Source organism: Thalassophryne amazonica, chromosome 17 (genome assembly GCF_902500255.1).
Source record: "Thalassophryne amazonica chromosome 17, fThaAma1.1, whole genome shotgun sequence".
In the NCBI taxonomy this organism is placed as follows: Eukaryota; Metazoa; Chordata; class Actinopteri; order Batrachoidiformes; family Batrachoididae; genus Thalassophryne; species Thalassophryne amazonica.
The window spans coordinates 64,690,787-64,708,573 of record NC_047119.1 but is presented as its reverse complement, the minus strand read 5'-3'; the positions used below and the strand labels follow the sequence as shown (position 1 = coordinate 64,708,573).

The window sequence follows — 17,787 nt, the reverse complement described above, 5'->3', positions numbered from 1 at the left end:
GTTATTAAAGGAGTCAAAATCAATAAAACTTAGGCCGCCAGACTTATCATTGTTTAAGACAACAGACTTGCATAAATAATGTGTTTTGTTTTTCCATAAAAAGTCGAAGAACATTCTGTCGGCAGATTTACAGACCGATTTATCTACAGTGGCTTGCAAAAGTATTCAGCCCCTTGGTATTTCACGCATTTAAATTTTTTATGGCGTTTCAAATACAAAAAGTAAATCAGGCTTCTCAATATAAAAATTTCTAAAACTATCTTCTTTAGACTCAAACTGAAAACAAATCTAAACAACTTGATATAAATAATTAAAAATATAAAAGCCAAGATGATGGGTTGCATAAGTAATCAGCCCCTTTGGTATAATACCTGTAAATAATCAGTTAATTGCCAGTTTTCTTCAGACAAGTCAGAAGATGGATACATGGACATTTCCAAGTCACTGAATATGTCTTGAACTTTATTTACATCAGTTATGGAGAAATACGAACAATATGGCACACTATGGTAAATCTGTGGAGTGGACACTTCTCACAAACTGAGTGACTGTGCAAGAAGGAGAAGAGTGAGGAAAGCCACCAAGACACCCAGACAACCCAGAAAAAGTTTTAGGCTTCTGTGGCCTGGTTTACATTTGTATTTGAAATGTCATAAATTAAAATGTGTGAAATACCAAGGGGATGAATATTTTTGCAAGCCACTGTACATAAAGAGACTGTGCAGCATAGGCTAGACGGGATAATCCTTTTGCTTTAGTGAGCAGAACTCTAGCTCTCAGGGACAGGTCCCTTTGTCACCAGTTGTTAAAGATCTTTTTTGATTTTTCAAGGATTGGGGTGAAATTGGCAATGCTTCTGTTTTTACTATTTTTAGTGATATTGATACCTAGGTATGTTATAGAATCTATGACAGGGATGCCACAAATAGAGGAGTGTGTGCAAAGATTCACTGGCAGTAGTTCACACTTGTTAATATTGAGGGACAGGCCAGAGGCCGTAGTAAAACTTTCAACAGTATTAATTGCCAGAGACACTCGTGACATATCTTTTAAAAACAAAGCTGCATCATCAGCTAACTGGCTGAAAATATGGAAAAGGTCAACCTGCAATGCTAATCCCCTGTATGGGGCTGTTTCTAATATAAACATTTAAAAGCTCAGCTGCTAAAAAAAAAAAAGAAAAAAAAGATATACAGATAGTGGGCATCTCTGTCGAACCTCTCATTGGAGGTTAAACCTAGGAGATGTACCTAAAGGAAGTTTGATACTGCTATTACCTTTTGCGTGCAGAGTTTGCACACATCTATAGGAAAAACTCACCAAAACCAAATCTTTTAAGTGTAGTAAGCATGAATTTGTGCTCTATGACGTTGAATGCTTTGGATTTGGGAATTTCATAGTTCCAGAGGTGAGAATGACCAGGAGAAGGTTTTTTTTTTGTATGCGGCATTAAGTTGTGGAACAGTCTGGTGATTGAACTGAAGCAATGTCAAAGCATCTGTCACTTTAAGTTTCTGTACAAACAAAATATCTGGTCACAATATACAGATAGTGAGGATTGACTGTATTATGTTGTTTGTGTCAAATTAGATGTTATTTACCCTTATGGCATTCCATTTATCATTGTTAGTATCCAATCATCACTGTTACATTGTTACTTACCCTCGTGGTATTTCCATTACCATTGTTGGTAATGGGGGGAAAAAACAAAACATTGTTACCTGTGATAATGTCTGGATATAAGATACAAGTTATTATGTATGTGTGATTTTGCACATATAAGATTGTGACTGGTTGTTTATGAGGTGTTCCAAAATGCCTTGATAACTTGACTGTTTTTGGTTTTTTGTGAGTGTATTATTTTGTAAATCGGGGTGGGGTTTAATACATTTTACTTCTCCCCACTCCATTTCGAGCATCAGTGTAATATTGTTATTGCTGTGCTGTCTGATTTAAGTTCAGTTTTAAGTCAATTTTGTTACTGTGTGTGAGTATACATTTAAAAAAGTTAGTTTAATATAAAGAACATGTAAACTTGACACAATGAGCGGAAGCTCGTTTAATGAACGTTGTTCCGACAATGTCCTTTGAGACAAATTAACATTGTGATCATTTGTTTAATTTCGGAAGTGAGGCTCAACATTGGGTTTGTCCGAGTTGACGCGTTGTTTCAGAGGAGGGAAGCAGACGACCACATCATGGGTATTTGTTAGCCACGCCCACCGTGTGATTCTCAGCAGATGATTGGTAGACCACCTTTCGGACAAGTCCTGCATTGCACGCTCTCAGTGGCCCCGCCTGCTGCTGTTCAGCAAGCAGCCTGTTTTGTGATTGGTCGGGCACAAAGAGTCTTCCGCCGCTCGGAGGGCTTATAAAAAAGGCTCTGTGCCACTCGGCAAGTACTTTTTCTCTGTGCTTTAACAGCGAAGGTTTAGAGCGCAATTATGAGCGGAAGAGGCAAAACAGGCGGTAAAGCCAGAGCCAAGGCGAAGACTCGCTCCTCTCGTGCTGGATTGCAGTTTCCAGTCGGTCGTGTCCACCGTCTGCTGAGGAAGGGCAACTATGCGGAGCGTGTGGGTGCTGGAGCCCCCGTTTATCTGGCGGCTGTGCTCGAGTATCTGACCGCTGAGATCCTCGAGCTGGCCGGCAACGCTGCTCGGGACAATAAGAAGACTCGTATCATTCCCCGTCACCTGCAGCTGGCTGTCCGCAACGACGAGGAGCTCAACAAACTGCTGGGCGGAGTGACCATCGCTCAGGGCGGCGTGCTGCCAAACATTCAGGCTGTTCTGTTGCCCAAAAAAACCGAGAAGCCCGCAAAGTCCAAGTAAACTTGTTCATTCAGCTGGTACAGGCTGGACCCCAAAAAGGCTCTTTTCAGAGCCACATCACTTGTCCTTAAAGAGCAACGTTCTACACTCCCTGTGTGATTTTTTTTTTTTGCGTATTTATTTTTTCTCAGAATACTTTATCAACTGAAACATAAGAAATCTGATAGGAAGGTATGCAGGCAAATCATATATATGATCTGCCAAGATTTATTATTAAGTCCAATTCTGACTAATTAAGGGCATGATTTTAAATTCAAATAATTACTGTGCCATTATCTTGAGCAGAATTACTGCAAAAATTGTTTATCATTAGCAAACTACTTACTTTTTTCCCCCCAAAATAGTTAAACTGAAAAAAGAGCAACATTCTACACTCCCTGTGTGTGATATTTGTTTTGCGTATGTTTGATATATATATTTTTTTCAAAATAGTTAAACTGAAAAACATGATAGTAAATCTCAGACAGAAACGTATGCAGTAAAATCGTATTATATATATATATATATATATATATATATATATATATATATATATATATATATATATGCAGGGGTGGTGGCCAAGTGGTTAATGCACTTGGTTTCAGTGCAGAAGGTTCCAGGTTCAAATCCCACCCCTGCCACATTTCTCCATGTAATGTGGAGTTGCGTCAGGAAGGGCATCCGGCGTAAAACTTGTGCCAATTCAACATGCAGATCCACCTTGGATTTGCTGTGGCGACCCCGAGTGCAAACAAGGGAGCAGCCGAAGGGACTTTATATATATATATATATATATATATATATATATATATATATATATATATATATATATAGTCCACCCAGATTTCTTAAGTCCATTTGACAAATTAAGAGCATGATTTCTAATTGAAATGATTATCATGCCATTACCTTGAGCAGCATTATTGCAAAAACATGATATCATTATTATAGTCAAAGAAAAACAAACCTTGATGACCTCTGACCTGTAGGTTGGTTTTAAACCGGGTGTCTCCACTACTTGATGCAGCTTTTGTCATGAATGAGGTCATAAGTCATTAGAACAAGAAAAGCGATGTTTTTGTGACCATGTTCGATGTAACTAATGCTTTTGATAAAGAAAAGTACAGCAAACTATTTTGAAAATTATTAGACAGAAATATTTTGTCATTCCATGAGAATGGAGAGAATTGGACTTAAATATTTTCACGTTTTACTAAACTGTATTATTTTTATTTATATCCTGCAGCATTAAGGACATATTTGACTTTCACCAAAAATATTTTCCCATCTCAGGCATTAATTTTATTATTATTTTTCTGTCATTTCAAAATGTGGTCTCCGTTCTTATTCAAACCCATTATGTACACTATGGAAGCTATCTGAATATGGTCATTAAAAGCATTTTTGAAGAATTTTTTTTGCAAAGCAATTAATATTTTTTTCTTTCCTTTTTTTTTTGTTTTAGCTCTTGTAATGTCTTTAGATTCCACGTGCACGCATGCCCACGATTGATGGCAAGACAAATACGTACAACAATGTGGAGAATAACATGAGAAATGCTTTTGGGCAGCTTTGGTGTCATTTGGCGTAATATAAACAGTTAATTTAATGTCACTTTTTGTTTCTTTGAACTGCTCATTCATCAGCTTTTCATCATTGCTTCACCATATAAGAAGAGGTTTTATTGTTTTTTATCCCCCCCCTTATTTTTATTTTGTTTTTGGTATGTTTTGTGTTTTGCACTGACAGACTGGCGTCCTGTCCAGTATGTACCCCACCTTGTGCTCTATTATAGCTGGGATAGGCTCCAGGCCCCTGTGAGCCTTGATTAGACTAAGCAGTTGAAGATGTGTGTGTGTATTTTGTGTTTTTAAAGACAATTAAGTAGAAATGTTATTACACATTACAGCGACAAACAGCAAATACCTTTACGCAAAGTACTTCAAATCTTTAAGTGGCAACAGCTCAAAAACCACCAACAAAGTAGCCAGAAGGACATTTTACACAGTGGAAGTGCTGATTCATACGTAGTGCAACCTGGTTTGGTTTAGTGATCGAACTGCATTGACATAAAGTTCTACAAATCCAACATATATTTTCTCATTTTGAAAATGTATCTGCTGCAAATTTCCCATATTTTATTCTTATCTTTATTTATTATTCATAACTATCCCTCATAAACATGCTTGTCTTATCAGTCACCTACACTGAACACGCCAAGAGGAAGACTGTGACCGCCATGGATGTGGTGTACGCTCTGAAGAGACAGGGAAGGACCCTGTACGGCTTCGGTGGTTAAACCGCTTCAGTGTCTTTAATGACAACACAAAGGCTCTTTTAAGAGCCGCCCACTGTCCTATGAAAGCTCATCTCCTTTGATTGTATTGGTTCAGCAGAATAGATTACAATTTAACTTTGTTTCTTTTAATTTTGACTTTGTTATTCGTATGTTACTCTATTGCTGCAGTGCTTCCGGTTCTTTTATGAACAAATGCCCACATACAAGACTGACAGCTCGATTGCTGCTTTGCAAATTTGAATTGTCAAGTGTTACATCAAACCATAACATGTTTCGTTTCCAAACGTCCTTACAGTAATGTGCGGTGATTGCAACCTCTGGAATGTAGTGTTTGCTGTGTACGTGTGCGTCAATGTTCTGTAGCGACTGCGGTCTGGACAAAAGCTTCTCATGCAAACGAGCGCCACAGCAATATTTCCGTCCCTAACGCCTTCCACCAATCACACACGGGGAGTTCCACAGTTAAATTTGCATGTAGTCTCTTTAAATGAACCGTTCTCGGAGTTCAAATCTCATTTATTTCGGCCTGGTGAGCTGACCAAGCACGGCGTGTCCGAAGGTACCAAGGCTGTGACCAAGTACACCAGCTCCAAGTGAACTGATGTGCGCCTTCACCATCAAACCAACAGCTCTTTTAAGAGCCACACACATCTGCAAGAGTGCAAACTTTATATATGTAGTGTGCAAACAGTATTTTTTTTTTTGTCATTCATATGTGATGCTGGATTGCAATACAAACACACCACATGAAATGAAATATGATGTCCACAGCATTGGCACATACTCATAAAAGAATTACGAAGTGAAGTTGGTGCATAAAGTGAAAAATACACTCAACAAAAATATAAATGCAACACTTTTGGTTTTGCTCCCATTTTGTATGAGATGAACTCAAAGATCTAAAACTTTTTCCACATACACAATATCACCATTTCCCTCAAATATTGTTCACAAACCAGTCTAAATCTGTGATAGTGAGCACTTCTCCTTTGCTGAGATAATCCATCCCACCTCACAGGTGTGCCATACCAAGATGCTGATTAGACACCATGATTAGTGCACAGGTGTGCCTTAGACTGCCAACAATAAAAGGCCACTCTGAAAGGTGCAGTTTTATCACACAGCACAATGCCACAGATGTCGCAAGATTTGAGGGAGCGTGCAATTGGCATGCTGACAGCAAGAATGTCAACCAGAGCTGCTGCTCGTGTATTGAATGTTCATGTCTCTACCATAAGCCGTCTCCAAAGGCGTTTCAGAGAATTTGGCAGTACATCCAACCAGCCTCACAACCGCAGACCACGTGTAACCACACCAGCCCAGGACCTCCACATCCAGCATGTTCACCTCCAAGATTGTCTGAGACCAGCCACTCGGACAGCTGCTGGAACAATCGGTTTGCATAACCAAAGAATTTTTGCACAAACTGTCAGAAACCGTCTCAGGGAAGCTCATCTGCATGCTCGTCGTCCTCATCGGGGTCTCGACCTGACTCCAGTTCGTAGCCAGTATTTTGTTTTTATTTTATTTTTATTTTATATATAAATATTTATTGATAGCCTGCAGTCTATCTGCTCTGTGTCAGCTTGATTCCGTCAGATCAGACACCTGAAAGCAGTAAATATAGAGATTTATTGAGGGCACACCTCAGATGTAGCCAACTACACAGATTGTCCAAAGCCAGTGTTGATTGAGTAGACACTTTGACATGGCAGATGAGAAATACCTACTTTTGCATATATTTCCCTTTTGTTTTGTGTGTGTGTGCGGGGGGTGTTCTGACTGATCGGTAATGATTAATAATACATGGGTGCTGTTTTATGTCAAACACTTTTTGTAGATATGAGAAATATCACAATGAGTTTTACTGATGACCCGAGTCTTATTAAAACATGTCTTTTACTTTGGGTGTCTTTCAATCTATGGTTCTGTATCAGAAAAGCCGAACTACACCGACTTTGTTGGTTCTATTCCGTGTCATTGACATAAGGCACATTGGTCATTTTCATTTCTAAACATTCATATTCCTCTAGTATGTCTGTATCATGTAAACAAACACTGTAGACACTCAACATATCACTGAGCTCACTTTATTTTAAAACCATGGGCACATTTTCTCTAATCAAACTGCCAACTGTATGAGATTCAAACGTTATGACTGAGAAACGTGCTGATCGTCTTGACTGTCAATGACCAGAGCGAAGTTGGTTACTATTTACTAGTTACTTATTATTACTCATTTCAGTTTTGGGCTTTCATTTGTTTATCCATGTCTGGAAGTTTTGTTTTGGGGTGTGTGTGTGTGTGTGTGTGTGTGTGTGTGTGTGTGTGTGTGCGTGTGGAAGTGGGCTGGTGCTTTAAAACCTGTTACATCTTATTGTATTTGTGTCCAAACAGAAATATCACTGTGTTCTTTGTTGGACAAATCTTAGGTTTGTTGGACCTCATTTCATGTTTGTTCCTGTTCAGCACCATGGAGAGCGACAATCACACAAAGTCTCGTACTTTGAGATTTATTGATTGATGACAAAATAGTTCATCTTCTGCTTTCACAGACCTGCCAATATGACCCTCTTGCAGAACACCAAAAGTAAGTTTTTCAGGCTTCTTTCTCTTTCAGCAGGGGGGGGGGGGGGGGTGCACACTCTGAACAGCAGATGTGACATGAAAGCACATGCTGCATTAGACAATAACACAAGTTTCACATTGGATAACCCCTGCACCTTTCATGCAGATTATGCACCGCAACCTTCTGGTTTCAAAGAAAGCACACCAGCCACTTGGCCACCTCATGAGCTTGAAAACCTCCAGAACAACTGAATTGCATGTTATTCTTGATTGTGATTTTTTTTGTTGTTGTTGTTGTCTAGGAACAGTCATTAAAAGGTCCATTATAGAAAACATAGACATCCTGTAGATCAATCAATCAATCAATTTTTTTTATATAGCGCCAAATCACAACAAACAGTTGCCCCAAGGCGCTTTATATTGTAAGGCAAGGCCATACAACAATTATGTAAAACCCCAACGGTCAAAACGACCCGCTGTGAGCAAGCACTTGGCTACAGTGGGAAGGAAAAACTCCCTTTTAACAGGAAGAAACCTCCAGCAGAACCAGGCTCAGGGAGGGGCAGTCTTCTGCTGGGACTGGTTGGGGCTGAGGGAGAGAACCAGGAAAAAGACATGCTGTGGAGGGGAGCAGAGATCGATCACTAATGATTAAATGCAGAGTGGTGCATACAGAGCAAAAAGAGAAAGAAACAGTGCATCATGGGAACCCCCCAGCAGTCTACGTCTATAGCAGCATAACTAAGGGATGGTTCAGGGTCACCTGATCCAGCCCTAACTATAAGCTTTAGCAAAAAGGAAAGTTTTAAGCCTAATCTTAAAAGTAGAGAGGGTGTCTGTCTCCCTGATCTGAATTGGGAGCTGGTTCCACAGGAGAGGAGCCTGAAAGCTGAAGGCTCTGCCTCACCTTCTACTCTTACAAACCCTAGGAACTACAAGTAAGCCTGCAGTCTGAGAGCGAAGCGCTCTATTGGGGTGATATGGTACTACGAGGTCCCTAAGATAAGATGGGACCTGATTATTCAAAACCTTATAAGTAAGAAGAAGAATTTTAAATTCTATTCTAGAATTAACAGGAAGCCAATGAAGAGAGGCCAATATGGGTGAGATATGCTCTCTCCTTCTAGTCCCTGTCAGTACTCTAGCTGCAGCATTTTGAATTAACTGAAGGCTTTTTAGGGAACTTTTAGGACAACCTGATAATAATGAATTACAATAGTCCAGCCTAGAGGAAATAAATGCATGAATTAGTTTTTCAGCATCACTCTGAGACAAGACCTTTCTGATTTTAGAGATATTGCGTAAATGCAAAAAAGCAGTCCTACATATTTGTTTAATATGCGCTTTGAATGACATATCCTGATCAAAAATGACTCCAAGATTTCTCACAGTATTACTAGAGGTCAGGGTAATGCCATCCAGAGTAAGGATCTGGTTAGACACCATGTTTCTAAGATTTGTGGGGCCAAGTACAATAACTTCAGTTTTATCTGAGTTTAAAAGCAGGAAATTAGAGGTCATCCATGTCTTTATGTCTGTAAGACAATCCTGCAGTTTAGCTAATTGGTGTGTGTCCTCTGGCTTCATGGATAGATAAAGCTGGGTATCATCTGCGTAACAATGAAAATTTAAGCAATACCGTCTAATAATACTGCCTAAGGGAAGCATGTATAAAGTGAATAAAATTGGTCCTAGCACAGAACCTTGTGGAACTCCATAATTAACTTTAGTCTGTGAAGAAGATTCCCCATTTACATGAACAAATTGTAATCTATTAGACAAATATGATTCAAACCACCGCAGCGCATTGCCTTTAATACCTATGGCATGCTCTAATCTCTGTAATAAAATTTTATGGTCAACAGTATCAAAAGCAGCACTGAGGTCTAACAGAACAAGCACAGAGATGAGTCCACTGTCCGAGGCCATAAGAAGATCATTTGTAACCTTCACTAATGCTGTTTCTGTACTATGATGAATTCTAAAACCTGACTGAAACTCTTCATATAGACCATTCCTCTGCAGATGATCAGTTAGCTGTTTTACAACTACCCTTTCAAGAATTTTTGAGAGAAAAGGAAGGTTGGAGATTGGCCTATAATTAGCTAAGATAGCTGGGTCAAGTGATGGCTTTTTAAGTAATGGTTTAATTACTGCCACCTTAAAAGCCTGTGGTACATAGCCAACTAACAAAGATAGATTGATCATATTTAAGATCGAAGCATTAAATAATGGTAGGGCTTCCTTGAGCAGCCTGGTAGGAATGGGGTCTAATAAACATGTTGATGGTTTGGATGAAGTAACTAATGAAAATAACTCAGACAGAACAATCGGAGAGAAAGAGTCTAACCAAATACCGGCATCACTGAAAGCAGCCAAAGATAACGATACGTCTTTGGGATGGTTATGAGTAATTTTTTCTCTAATAGTTAAAATTTTATTAGCAAGGAAAGTCATGAAGTCATTACTAGTTAAAGTTAATGGAATACTCAGCTCAATAGAGCTCTGACTCTTTGTCAGCCTGGCTACAGTGCTGAAAAGAAACCTGGGGTTGTTCTTATTTTCTTCAATTAGTGATGAGTAGAAAGATGTCCTAGCTTTACGGAGGGCTTTTTTTATAGAGCAACAGACTCTTTTTCCAGGCTAAGTGAAGATCTTCTAAATTAGTGAGACGCCATTTCCTCTCCAACTTACGGGTTATCTGCTTTAAGCTACGAGTTTGTGAGTTATACCACGGAGTCAGGCACTTCTGATTTAAAGCTCTCTTTTTTAGAGGAGCTACAGCATCCAAAGTTGTCTTCAATGAGGATGTAAAACTATTGACGAGATACTCTATCTCACTTACAGAGTTTAGGTAGCTACTCTGCACTGTGTTGGTATATGGCATTAGAGAACATAGAGAAGGAATCATATCCTTAAACCTAGTTACAGCGCTTTCTGAAAGACTTCTAGTGTAATGAAACTTATTCCCCACTGCTGGGTAGTCCATCAGAGTAAATGTAAATGTTATTAAGAAATGATCAGACAGAAGGGAGTTTCTGATGTTTACGCTGTGAAACTGCCGGACACTTTGTTACATCATCATTAAAGAGATGTGAGGTGTTACTACAGAAGCATGGAAAACTGGAGCCATGAGGAAGACCTGAACCTGCAACTGACAGATTTCAGCCTGACCTCACCAGCATGTGTGTTTTGTCAGTTGAAAAGTGAAAACTCATCTATGACTTACAGTCCCCCAAAATGATTCAAATCATGTCTAAACTGTCAACTAAGCAACAACGTCAGAGGACAGACACAAGTGGGAATGTCGTTAGTCATGTGTGATGTGAACATTTAATAGTTCAGCAGAGCAGAATTTCATTAAAAGGGCTTGATGTATCCAAATCGTGGTGCCCTCCCTCCTGTCTCTAAACCAGACAATGACTGATTCCATAACTCATAAAGACGAAGAAGGCAAAGAAGCAAATGACATAAACACAGCAAATAATGCTTCGTCAATCATATGTTTGTCCAGTATGGAGCTAAATCAAGGCGAAAACTTTTGTAATCTGAAAATAAAAAAAGATTGAAAAAATAAATTTTGAAACGGAAAATTCAATGTTTGTTCTTGAATTTTCTAATCATTTAAAAAGTATTATCAAAATAAAAACAAGTGTAAGATATAGATTTTTCAGTTTAAATAATTTTTTGATTCAGCTCTGTAATTTTTTTGATCATATAATTTATTTTCATTCATATTTCTTTTTTTTTTTCACTTTCAGATCTTTTTTTTTTTCACTTTTAGATCTTATATTTTCAGTTTCAAACTTTTGGCCCCGTTCTGGCGTGGGAGGGCGTGGCTTCGATTGAGAGGGGCGTGGAATTGTGAGTGACAGGAGAGCAATCAGTCCTCACATGATGTTGCTTTCAGGAAACGTGGGTACTTTGATAGATAATGACTTAACACTTTCTCTCCACTGTATTGTCTTGATACCTGTAAATAAAGTGAGGCTAAAGATGTCTATTACAAGTAATTCTAGACCACTCTTGGTCATTTTTGATGTTTAAACACTGGAAAATATGCAAGATGTTAAAGTTGAACACCTATACCTAAAAAACTGATGTGTCCCAAATCCACAGAAGACCGTGAACGCAGCGCCGCATCGCCGCATCGCCGCATAAAAATCATTCAATCATCATTTTACAGGCTGCAGTGGAGTGTTACGAGCTTTCTAAGTGACACACAGAGAGTCCTGGCTCAGCAGATCTGAAGGAAGCTTTAATATGGCCACAACCAAGCAGACCGCCCATAAATCCAAAGCCAAAGCCGGAAGAGCGCTCCGGCTTCCCTCGGTGTGAAGAAGCCTCGCCGTTACAGGCCCGGCACTGTGGCGCTGAGAGATCCACCGCTACCACAAATCCACCTGGTCAGCAGCTTGTGGATCAGCAGCTCGGTGGATTTCTGGTAGCGGCGGTTGTCTCAGTGCCAGGCCTGTAATGATGAGGCTTCTTCACACCGCCGGTAGCCGGAGCACTCTTCCGGCTTTGGCTTTGGATTTATGGGCGGTCTGCTTGGTTCTGGTCACATTAAGTTTACGCTGTGAAACTGCCGGACACTTTGTTACATCATCATTAAATTCACTATCCGGTACAACCACTACGGTGGCCTGGAGGTGCAAACCAACATTACAAATTCTGAAACACTTTTACAAATCTTGAGACAAATTTACATTTTAAAAACACAATTTTACATATCATAATACAACATTACATTACCATAACACATTTACAAGTTCCAAAACAAAATTACATTTTAGAAAACAAATTAACAAGACGTGAAACACTTTTACAATCGCCGAAAAAAAATTACAAACTATATCAACCGGAAAGGGAATGTCCCAACTCTGGGATTGACCTGGAAGTGAAGCAGGAGCAGCAGATTGAAGTTTATTTTAGTTAAAAAGCGATGGAGTTATGTTTTGCCCATTTTGTGGAAAACACATGAGCCCCTTAATGTTGTGTGGGCCGCTGAAGAGGAGGTACTGCTGGCCCACCACCACCAGAGGGCGCCCTGCTTGGAGTGCGGGCTCCAAGCACGAGAGGGCGCCAGACCCAGAAGAAGTGACAGCTGTCACTCATCCTCTGCACCAGCTGTCACTCGTTCATCATCACCACCATAAAAGCCGGACTGCAACTCCACCTCCCCGCCGAGAAATCGACTACCATTACCAAGGTAATTCTTCTCTGCTATAATTATTCAGTGTATCTAAACTGTGATCTGTGTGCAGCCGCATACCTGTGAAGTCTGTGGAAGACTGGATTGGCGGATAGTGAGAGGACGACAGTCTTTGTCTCTCACTCCATCCAGAAAGAAGACAACAGGAGCTGCACAAGTGATAACCTAGTTTGGAGGTGGAGGTGCTCCCTCCTGGCTGTGTTGGGACTGAGAATTACTGAGTGTGCGGACTCACACTCACTCATCATATTTCTGCTTTCTGCCAGCAGTACCAGGGTCGACAGCCGAAGACAGAGGCCACCTGGGGACTCGGGACTTGGCGGCTCCGGTGTTCTTCAGACCGTTGGTGGTGGAAGCCGTGTGGGACGCGGCTTCTCTCTCGTCGGGGGTCTTCTATCTTCGAGCCTGCCCACACGTCACCTGGTGTTAAATTGACTGTGCAAATTATTGTACGTTTCGTTGTGTATTATCACAACATTAAATTGTTACCTTTTTGGCTTATTCATTGTCCGTTCATTTGCGCCCCCTGTTGTGGGTCCGTGCTACGACACCTTCCCAACAGGATTTCTCGGCCATCGTCATGGATTCCGAGGGGCGTCAACCCGAGCTTGAACGGCCAATGGAAGAGCCAGGAGCGCAGGCGTCAGCGGGAGGCGTGTTGAGTGAGCTGCAGCAGATCTTAACCGCCTTCACGGCTCGGTTAGATTTAATGACCGAGCAGAATGTCCTCCTTAATCGGAGGGTGGAGGCTCTCACCGCCAGGGTGGAAGCGCGCGATCAGGGCGCTGCTGCAGCCACTCCTCTGGCTGGTCCTGGGCCTGTATCAGACGTTCCACTGGTCGTTCAACGAACCCCCCCACCGTCCCCTGAAGCATACATAAGCCCTCCGGAACCGTACGGGGGCTGTGTCGAGACGTGCGCAGACTTCCTCATGCAGTGTTCGCTCGTCTTTTCACAGCGCCCTGTCATGTACGCATCAGACGCTAGCCGGGTGGCTTATGTTATTAATCTGCTTCGAGGAGAGGCACGCGCCTGGGCTACGGCACTTTGGGAGCAGAATTCACGGCTCCTAACGTCTTATACTGGGTTTGTACGGGAGTTCAAACAAGTGTTTGATCATCCGAATAGAGGCGAGACCGCTTCGAACGTGCTGCTGTCGATGAGACAGGGGCGCCGTAGCGCAGCCGAGTATGCAGTCGACTTCCGCATCACGGCAGCGAGGTCCTGCTGGAATAACGTTGCGCTCCGCGCCGCCTTTGTAAATGGACTGTCCCCGGTCCTTAAGGAGCACCTACTGGCTAAGGAGGAACGGCGGGATTTTGACGGGCTTGTCGATTTAGTTATACGCTTAGACAACCGTTTAAACGAGCATCGTCAGGAGCAGGGGGGCGTGACCGGGCACGAGCCGTCCCTCCCCCTTCCGGTTCCGACAAGGTGACGTCGTCCCCACGCTTCACTGCCAGAGAGCTCCGTGTGGCTACAGCTCCCCCTGCTGAGGAGGCTATGGACACGAGCAGGGCCAAAGTAAAAACAAATGTCAGACAAAGGAGGCAGGCCCGCGGGGAGTGTTTTGTCTGCGGCTCTTGCGAGCACATGCAGAAGGACTGCCCTAAACGGTCAAACTACAACGCCCGTCCTTAGAAACTGGGCTAAGGGTGGGCCATAACACACACGCGGGAAAACCCCGCAAATCTGCACGAATCCCAGTAACAATCCTTTGTGGGGATTTAACCCTTCACGCCCCAGCACTGGTAGACACGGGGTCTGAAGGGAATCTGCTGGACAGCAGATGGGTAAAGGAAGTAGGGCTCCCTCTGGTGGCTCTGCCGGCACCATTGCAGGTGCGAGTACTAGATGGCACCCTGCTTCCATTAATCACACATCAGACACAACCAGTGACTTTGGTTGTGTCTGGGAATCACAGGGAGGAGATAGTGTTCCATGTAACACCATCTACCTCCCGAGTGATTTTGGGCTTTCCATGGATGGTGAAGCACAATCCCCGGATAGATTGGCCGTCCGGGGTTGTCACGCAGTGGAGCGAAACCTGCCACCGGGAGTGTTTAGGATCCTCGGTTCCCCCCGGCACTACGGCTAATGAGGAGGTCAAAGTCCCCCCCAATCTATCGGCGGTGCCAAAGGAGTACCATGATCTTGCGGACGTTTTCAGCAAAGATCTGGCGCTCACTCTTCCCCCGCACCGACCGTATGATTGTGCCATCGATTTGGTCCCGGGCGCTGAGTACCCGTCCAGTAGGTTGTACAACCTCTCACGTCCGGAACGCGAATCAATGGAGACCTACATCCGGGACTCCTTAGCTGCCGGGCTGATCCGGAACTCCACCTCCCCGATGGGTGCTGGTTTCTTTTTTGTGGGTAAAAAAGACGGCGGACTCCGTCCATGCATTGATTACAGAGGGCTGAACGAGATCTCGGTTCGCAACCGATACCCATTACCTCTGTTGGATTCAGTGTTCACGCCCCTGCATGGAGCCCAAATTTTCACTAAATTGGATCTTAGAAACGCGTACCACCTGGTTCGGATCCGGAAGGGAGACGAATGGAAGACGGCATTCAACACCCCGTTAGGTCATTTTGAGTACCTGGTCATGCCGTTCGGCCTCACTAACACCCCTGCGACGTTCCAAGCTTTGGTAAATGATGTCTTGCGGGACTTCCTGCATCGGTTCGTCTTCGTATATCTGGACGATATACTCATCTTTTCCCCGGACCCTGAGACCCATGTCCAGCATGTACGTCAGGTCCTACAGCGGTTGTTGGAGAACCGGCTGTTTGTGAAGGGCGAGAAGTGCGAGTTCCACCGCACTTCTTTGTCCTTCCTGGGGTTCATCATCTCCTCCAACTCCGTCGCCCCTGATCCGGCTAAGGTTGCGGCGGTGAGAGATTGGCCCCAACCAACAAGCCGCAGGAAACTACAGCAGTTCCTAGGCTTTGCAAATTTCTACAGGAGGTTCATTAAAGGTTACAGTCAGGTAGTTAGCCCCCTGACTGCCCTGACCTCCACCAAGGTCCCCTTCGCCTGGTCGGATCGGTGCGAAGCCGCGTTCCAGGAGTTGAAACGCCGGTTCTCGACTGCACCAGTTCTGGTGCAGCCTGATCCTGATCGCCAGTACATAGTAGAAGTGGACGCCTCTGACTCAGGGATAGGAGCCGTGCTGTCCCAGAGCGTGGAGGCTGATAAAGTTCTCCATCCTTGTGCCTTTTATTCCCGCAGGTTGACCCCAGCTGAACGGAACTATGACGTCGGCAATCGGGAGCTCCTCGCGGTGAAGGAGGCTCTTGAAGAGTGGAGACACCTGCTGGAGGGGGCATCGTTGCCCTTCACAGTTTTCACGGACCATCGGAACCTGGAGTACATCCGGACCGCCAAGCGGCTGAACCCCAGGCAAGCCCGCTGGTCTCTGTTCTTTGGACGCTTTGACTTCCAGATCACGTACCGCCCCAGGACTAAGAACCAAAAATCAGATGCATTGTCCCGGGTGCATGAAGAAGAAGCCAAAGCGGGGCTGTCGAACCCCACTGAGACCATCATCCCCGAGTCCACTGTCGTGGCCACCCTCACCTGGGACGTGGAGAAGACCGTCCGGGAGGCCTTGACAAGGAGCCCGGACCCGGGGACTGGCCCCAAGAACAGACTGTACGTCCCACCAGAGGCAAGAGCTGCCGTATTGGACTTCTGTCACGGGTCCAAGCTCTCTTGTCATCCCGGAGTGCGTAGGACCGTGGCAGTAGTCCAGCAGCGCTTCTGGTGGGCGTCCCTGGAAACCGACGTCCGGGACTATGTCCAGGCCTGTACCATCTGCGCCAGGGGCAAGGCAGATCATCGGAGGACGACGGGACTCCTCCAACCCCTGCCAGTGCCTCATCGCCCCTGGTCTCACATCGGCCTGGATTTCATCACGGGCCTCCCGCCGTCCCAGGGCAACACCGTGATTCTCACGATAGTGGACCGGTTCTCCAAGGTGGCCCACTTCGTGGCCCTCCCGAAGCTCCCGACGGCCCAGGAGACGGCAGACCTCCTGGTCCACCACTTCATGCAGCTGCATGGGATACCATCGGACATCGTTTCAGATCGTGGTCCCCAGTTCTCTTCACAGGTGTGGAAGAGTTTCTGCAGGGAGCTGGGGGCCACCGTGAGTCTCTCGTCCAGGTACCACCCCCAGACAAACGGCCAGGCAGAGCGGGCCAACCAGGAGTTGGAGCAGGCCCTTCGATGTGTCACATCCGCGCATCCGTCGGCCTGGAGTCACCATCTGGCCTGGATCGAGTATGCCCACAACAGCCAAGTTTCATCTGCTACCGGCCTCTCCCCTTTTGAGGCATGTTTGGGGTACCAGCCCCCATTGTTCCCGCTGGTGGAGGGAGAGGTCGGTGTGCCCTCGGTCCAGGCCCACCTCAGGAGGTGCCGCCGGGTGTGGCGGGCTGCCCGCTCTGCCCTGTTAAAGGCCCGGACGAGGGCCAAGGCCCATGCGGACCGCCGGCGTTCCCCGGCCCCCACATACCAGCCCGGGCAGGAGGTGTGGCTCTCGACCAAGGACATCCCTTTGTGTGTCGATTTCCCAAAGCTGAAAGACAGATTCATTGGACCTTTCAAAATCCTCAGGATCATCAACCCGGCCGCAGTGAAGCTGCAACTCCCGGCTTCACTGCGGATTCACCCTGTCTTTCATGTTTCCCGTCTCAAACCACACCACACCTCGCCCCTCTGTACTCCGGGACCTACGCCGCCTCCTGCCCGGCTCATTGACGGGGAGCCTGCCTGGACAGTCCGCAGGCTCCTGGACGTCCGTCGTAAGGGCCGGGGTTTCCAATATCTGGTGGACTGGGAGGGGTATGGACCTGAAGAACGCTCCTGGGTGAAGAGGAGCTTC

General features: G+C 44.5%; 1 protein-coding gene across 1 annotated transcript; it reads left to right on the top strand.

Moving 5' to 3' along the window:
* The first annotated feature begins 2,429 nt into the window (after positions 1-2,429).
* Positions 2,430-2,917, top strand: LOC117528909 (histone H2A). Its single transcript, XM_034191532.1, has one exon. The coding sequence runs from the start codon at positions 2,445-2,447 to the stop codon at positions 2,829-2,831; it is 387 nt and encodes a 128-aa protein (XP_034047423.1). The 5' UTR covers positions 2,430-2,444; the 3' UTR covers positions 2,832-2,917.
* The last annotated feature ends 14,870 nt before the right edge of the window (positions 2,918-17,787 follow it).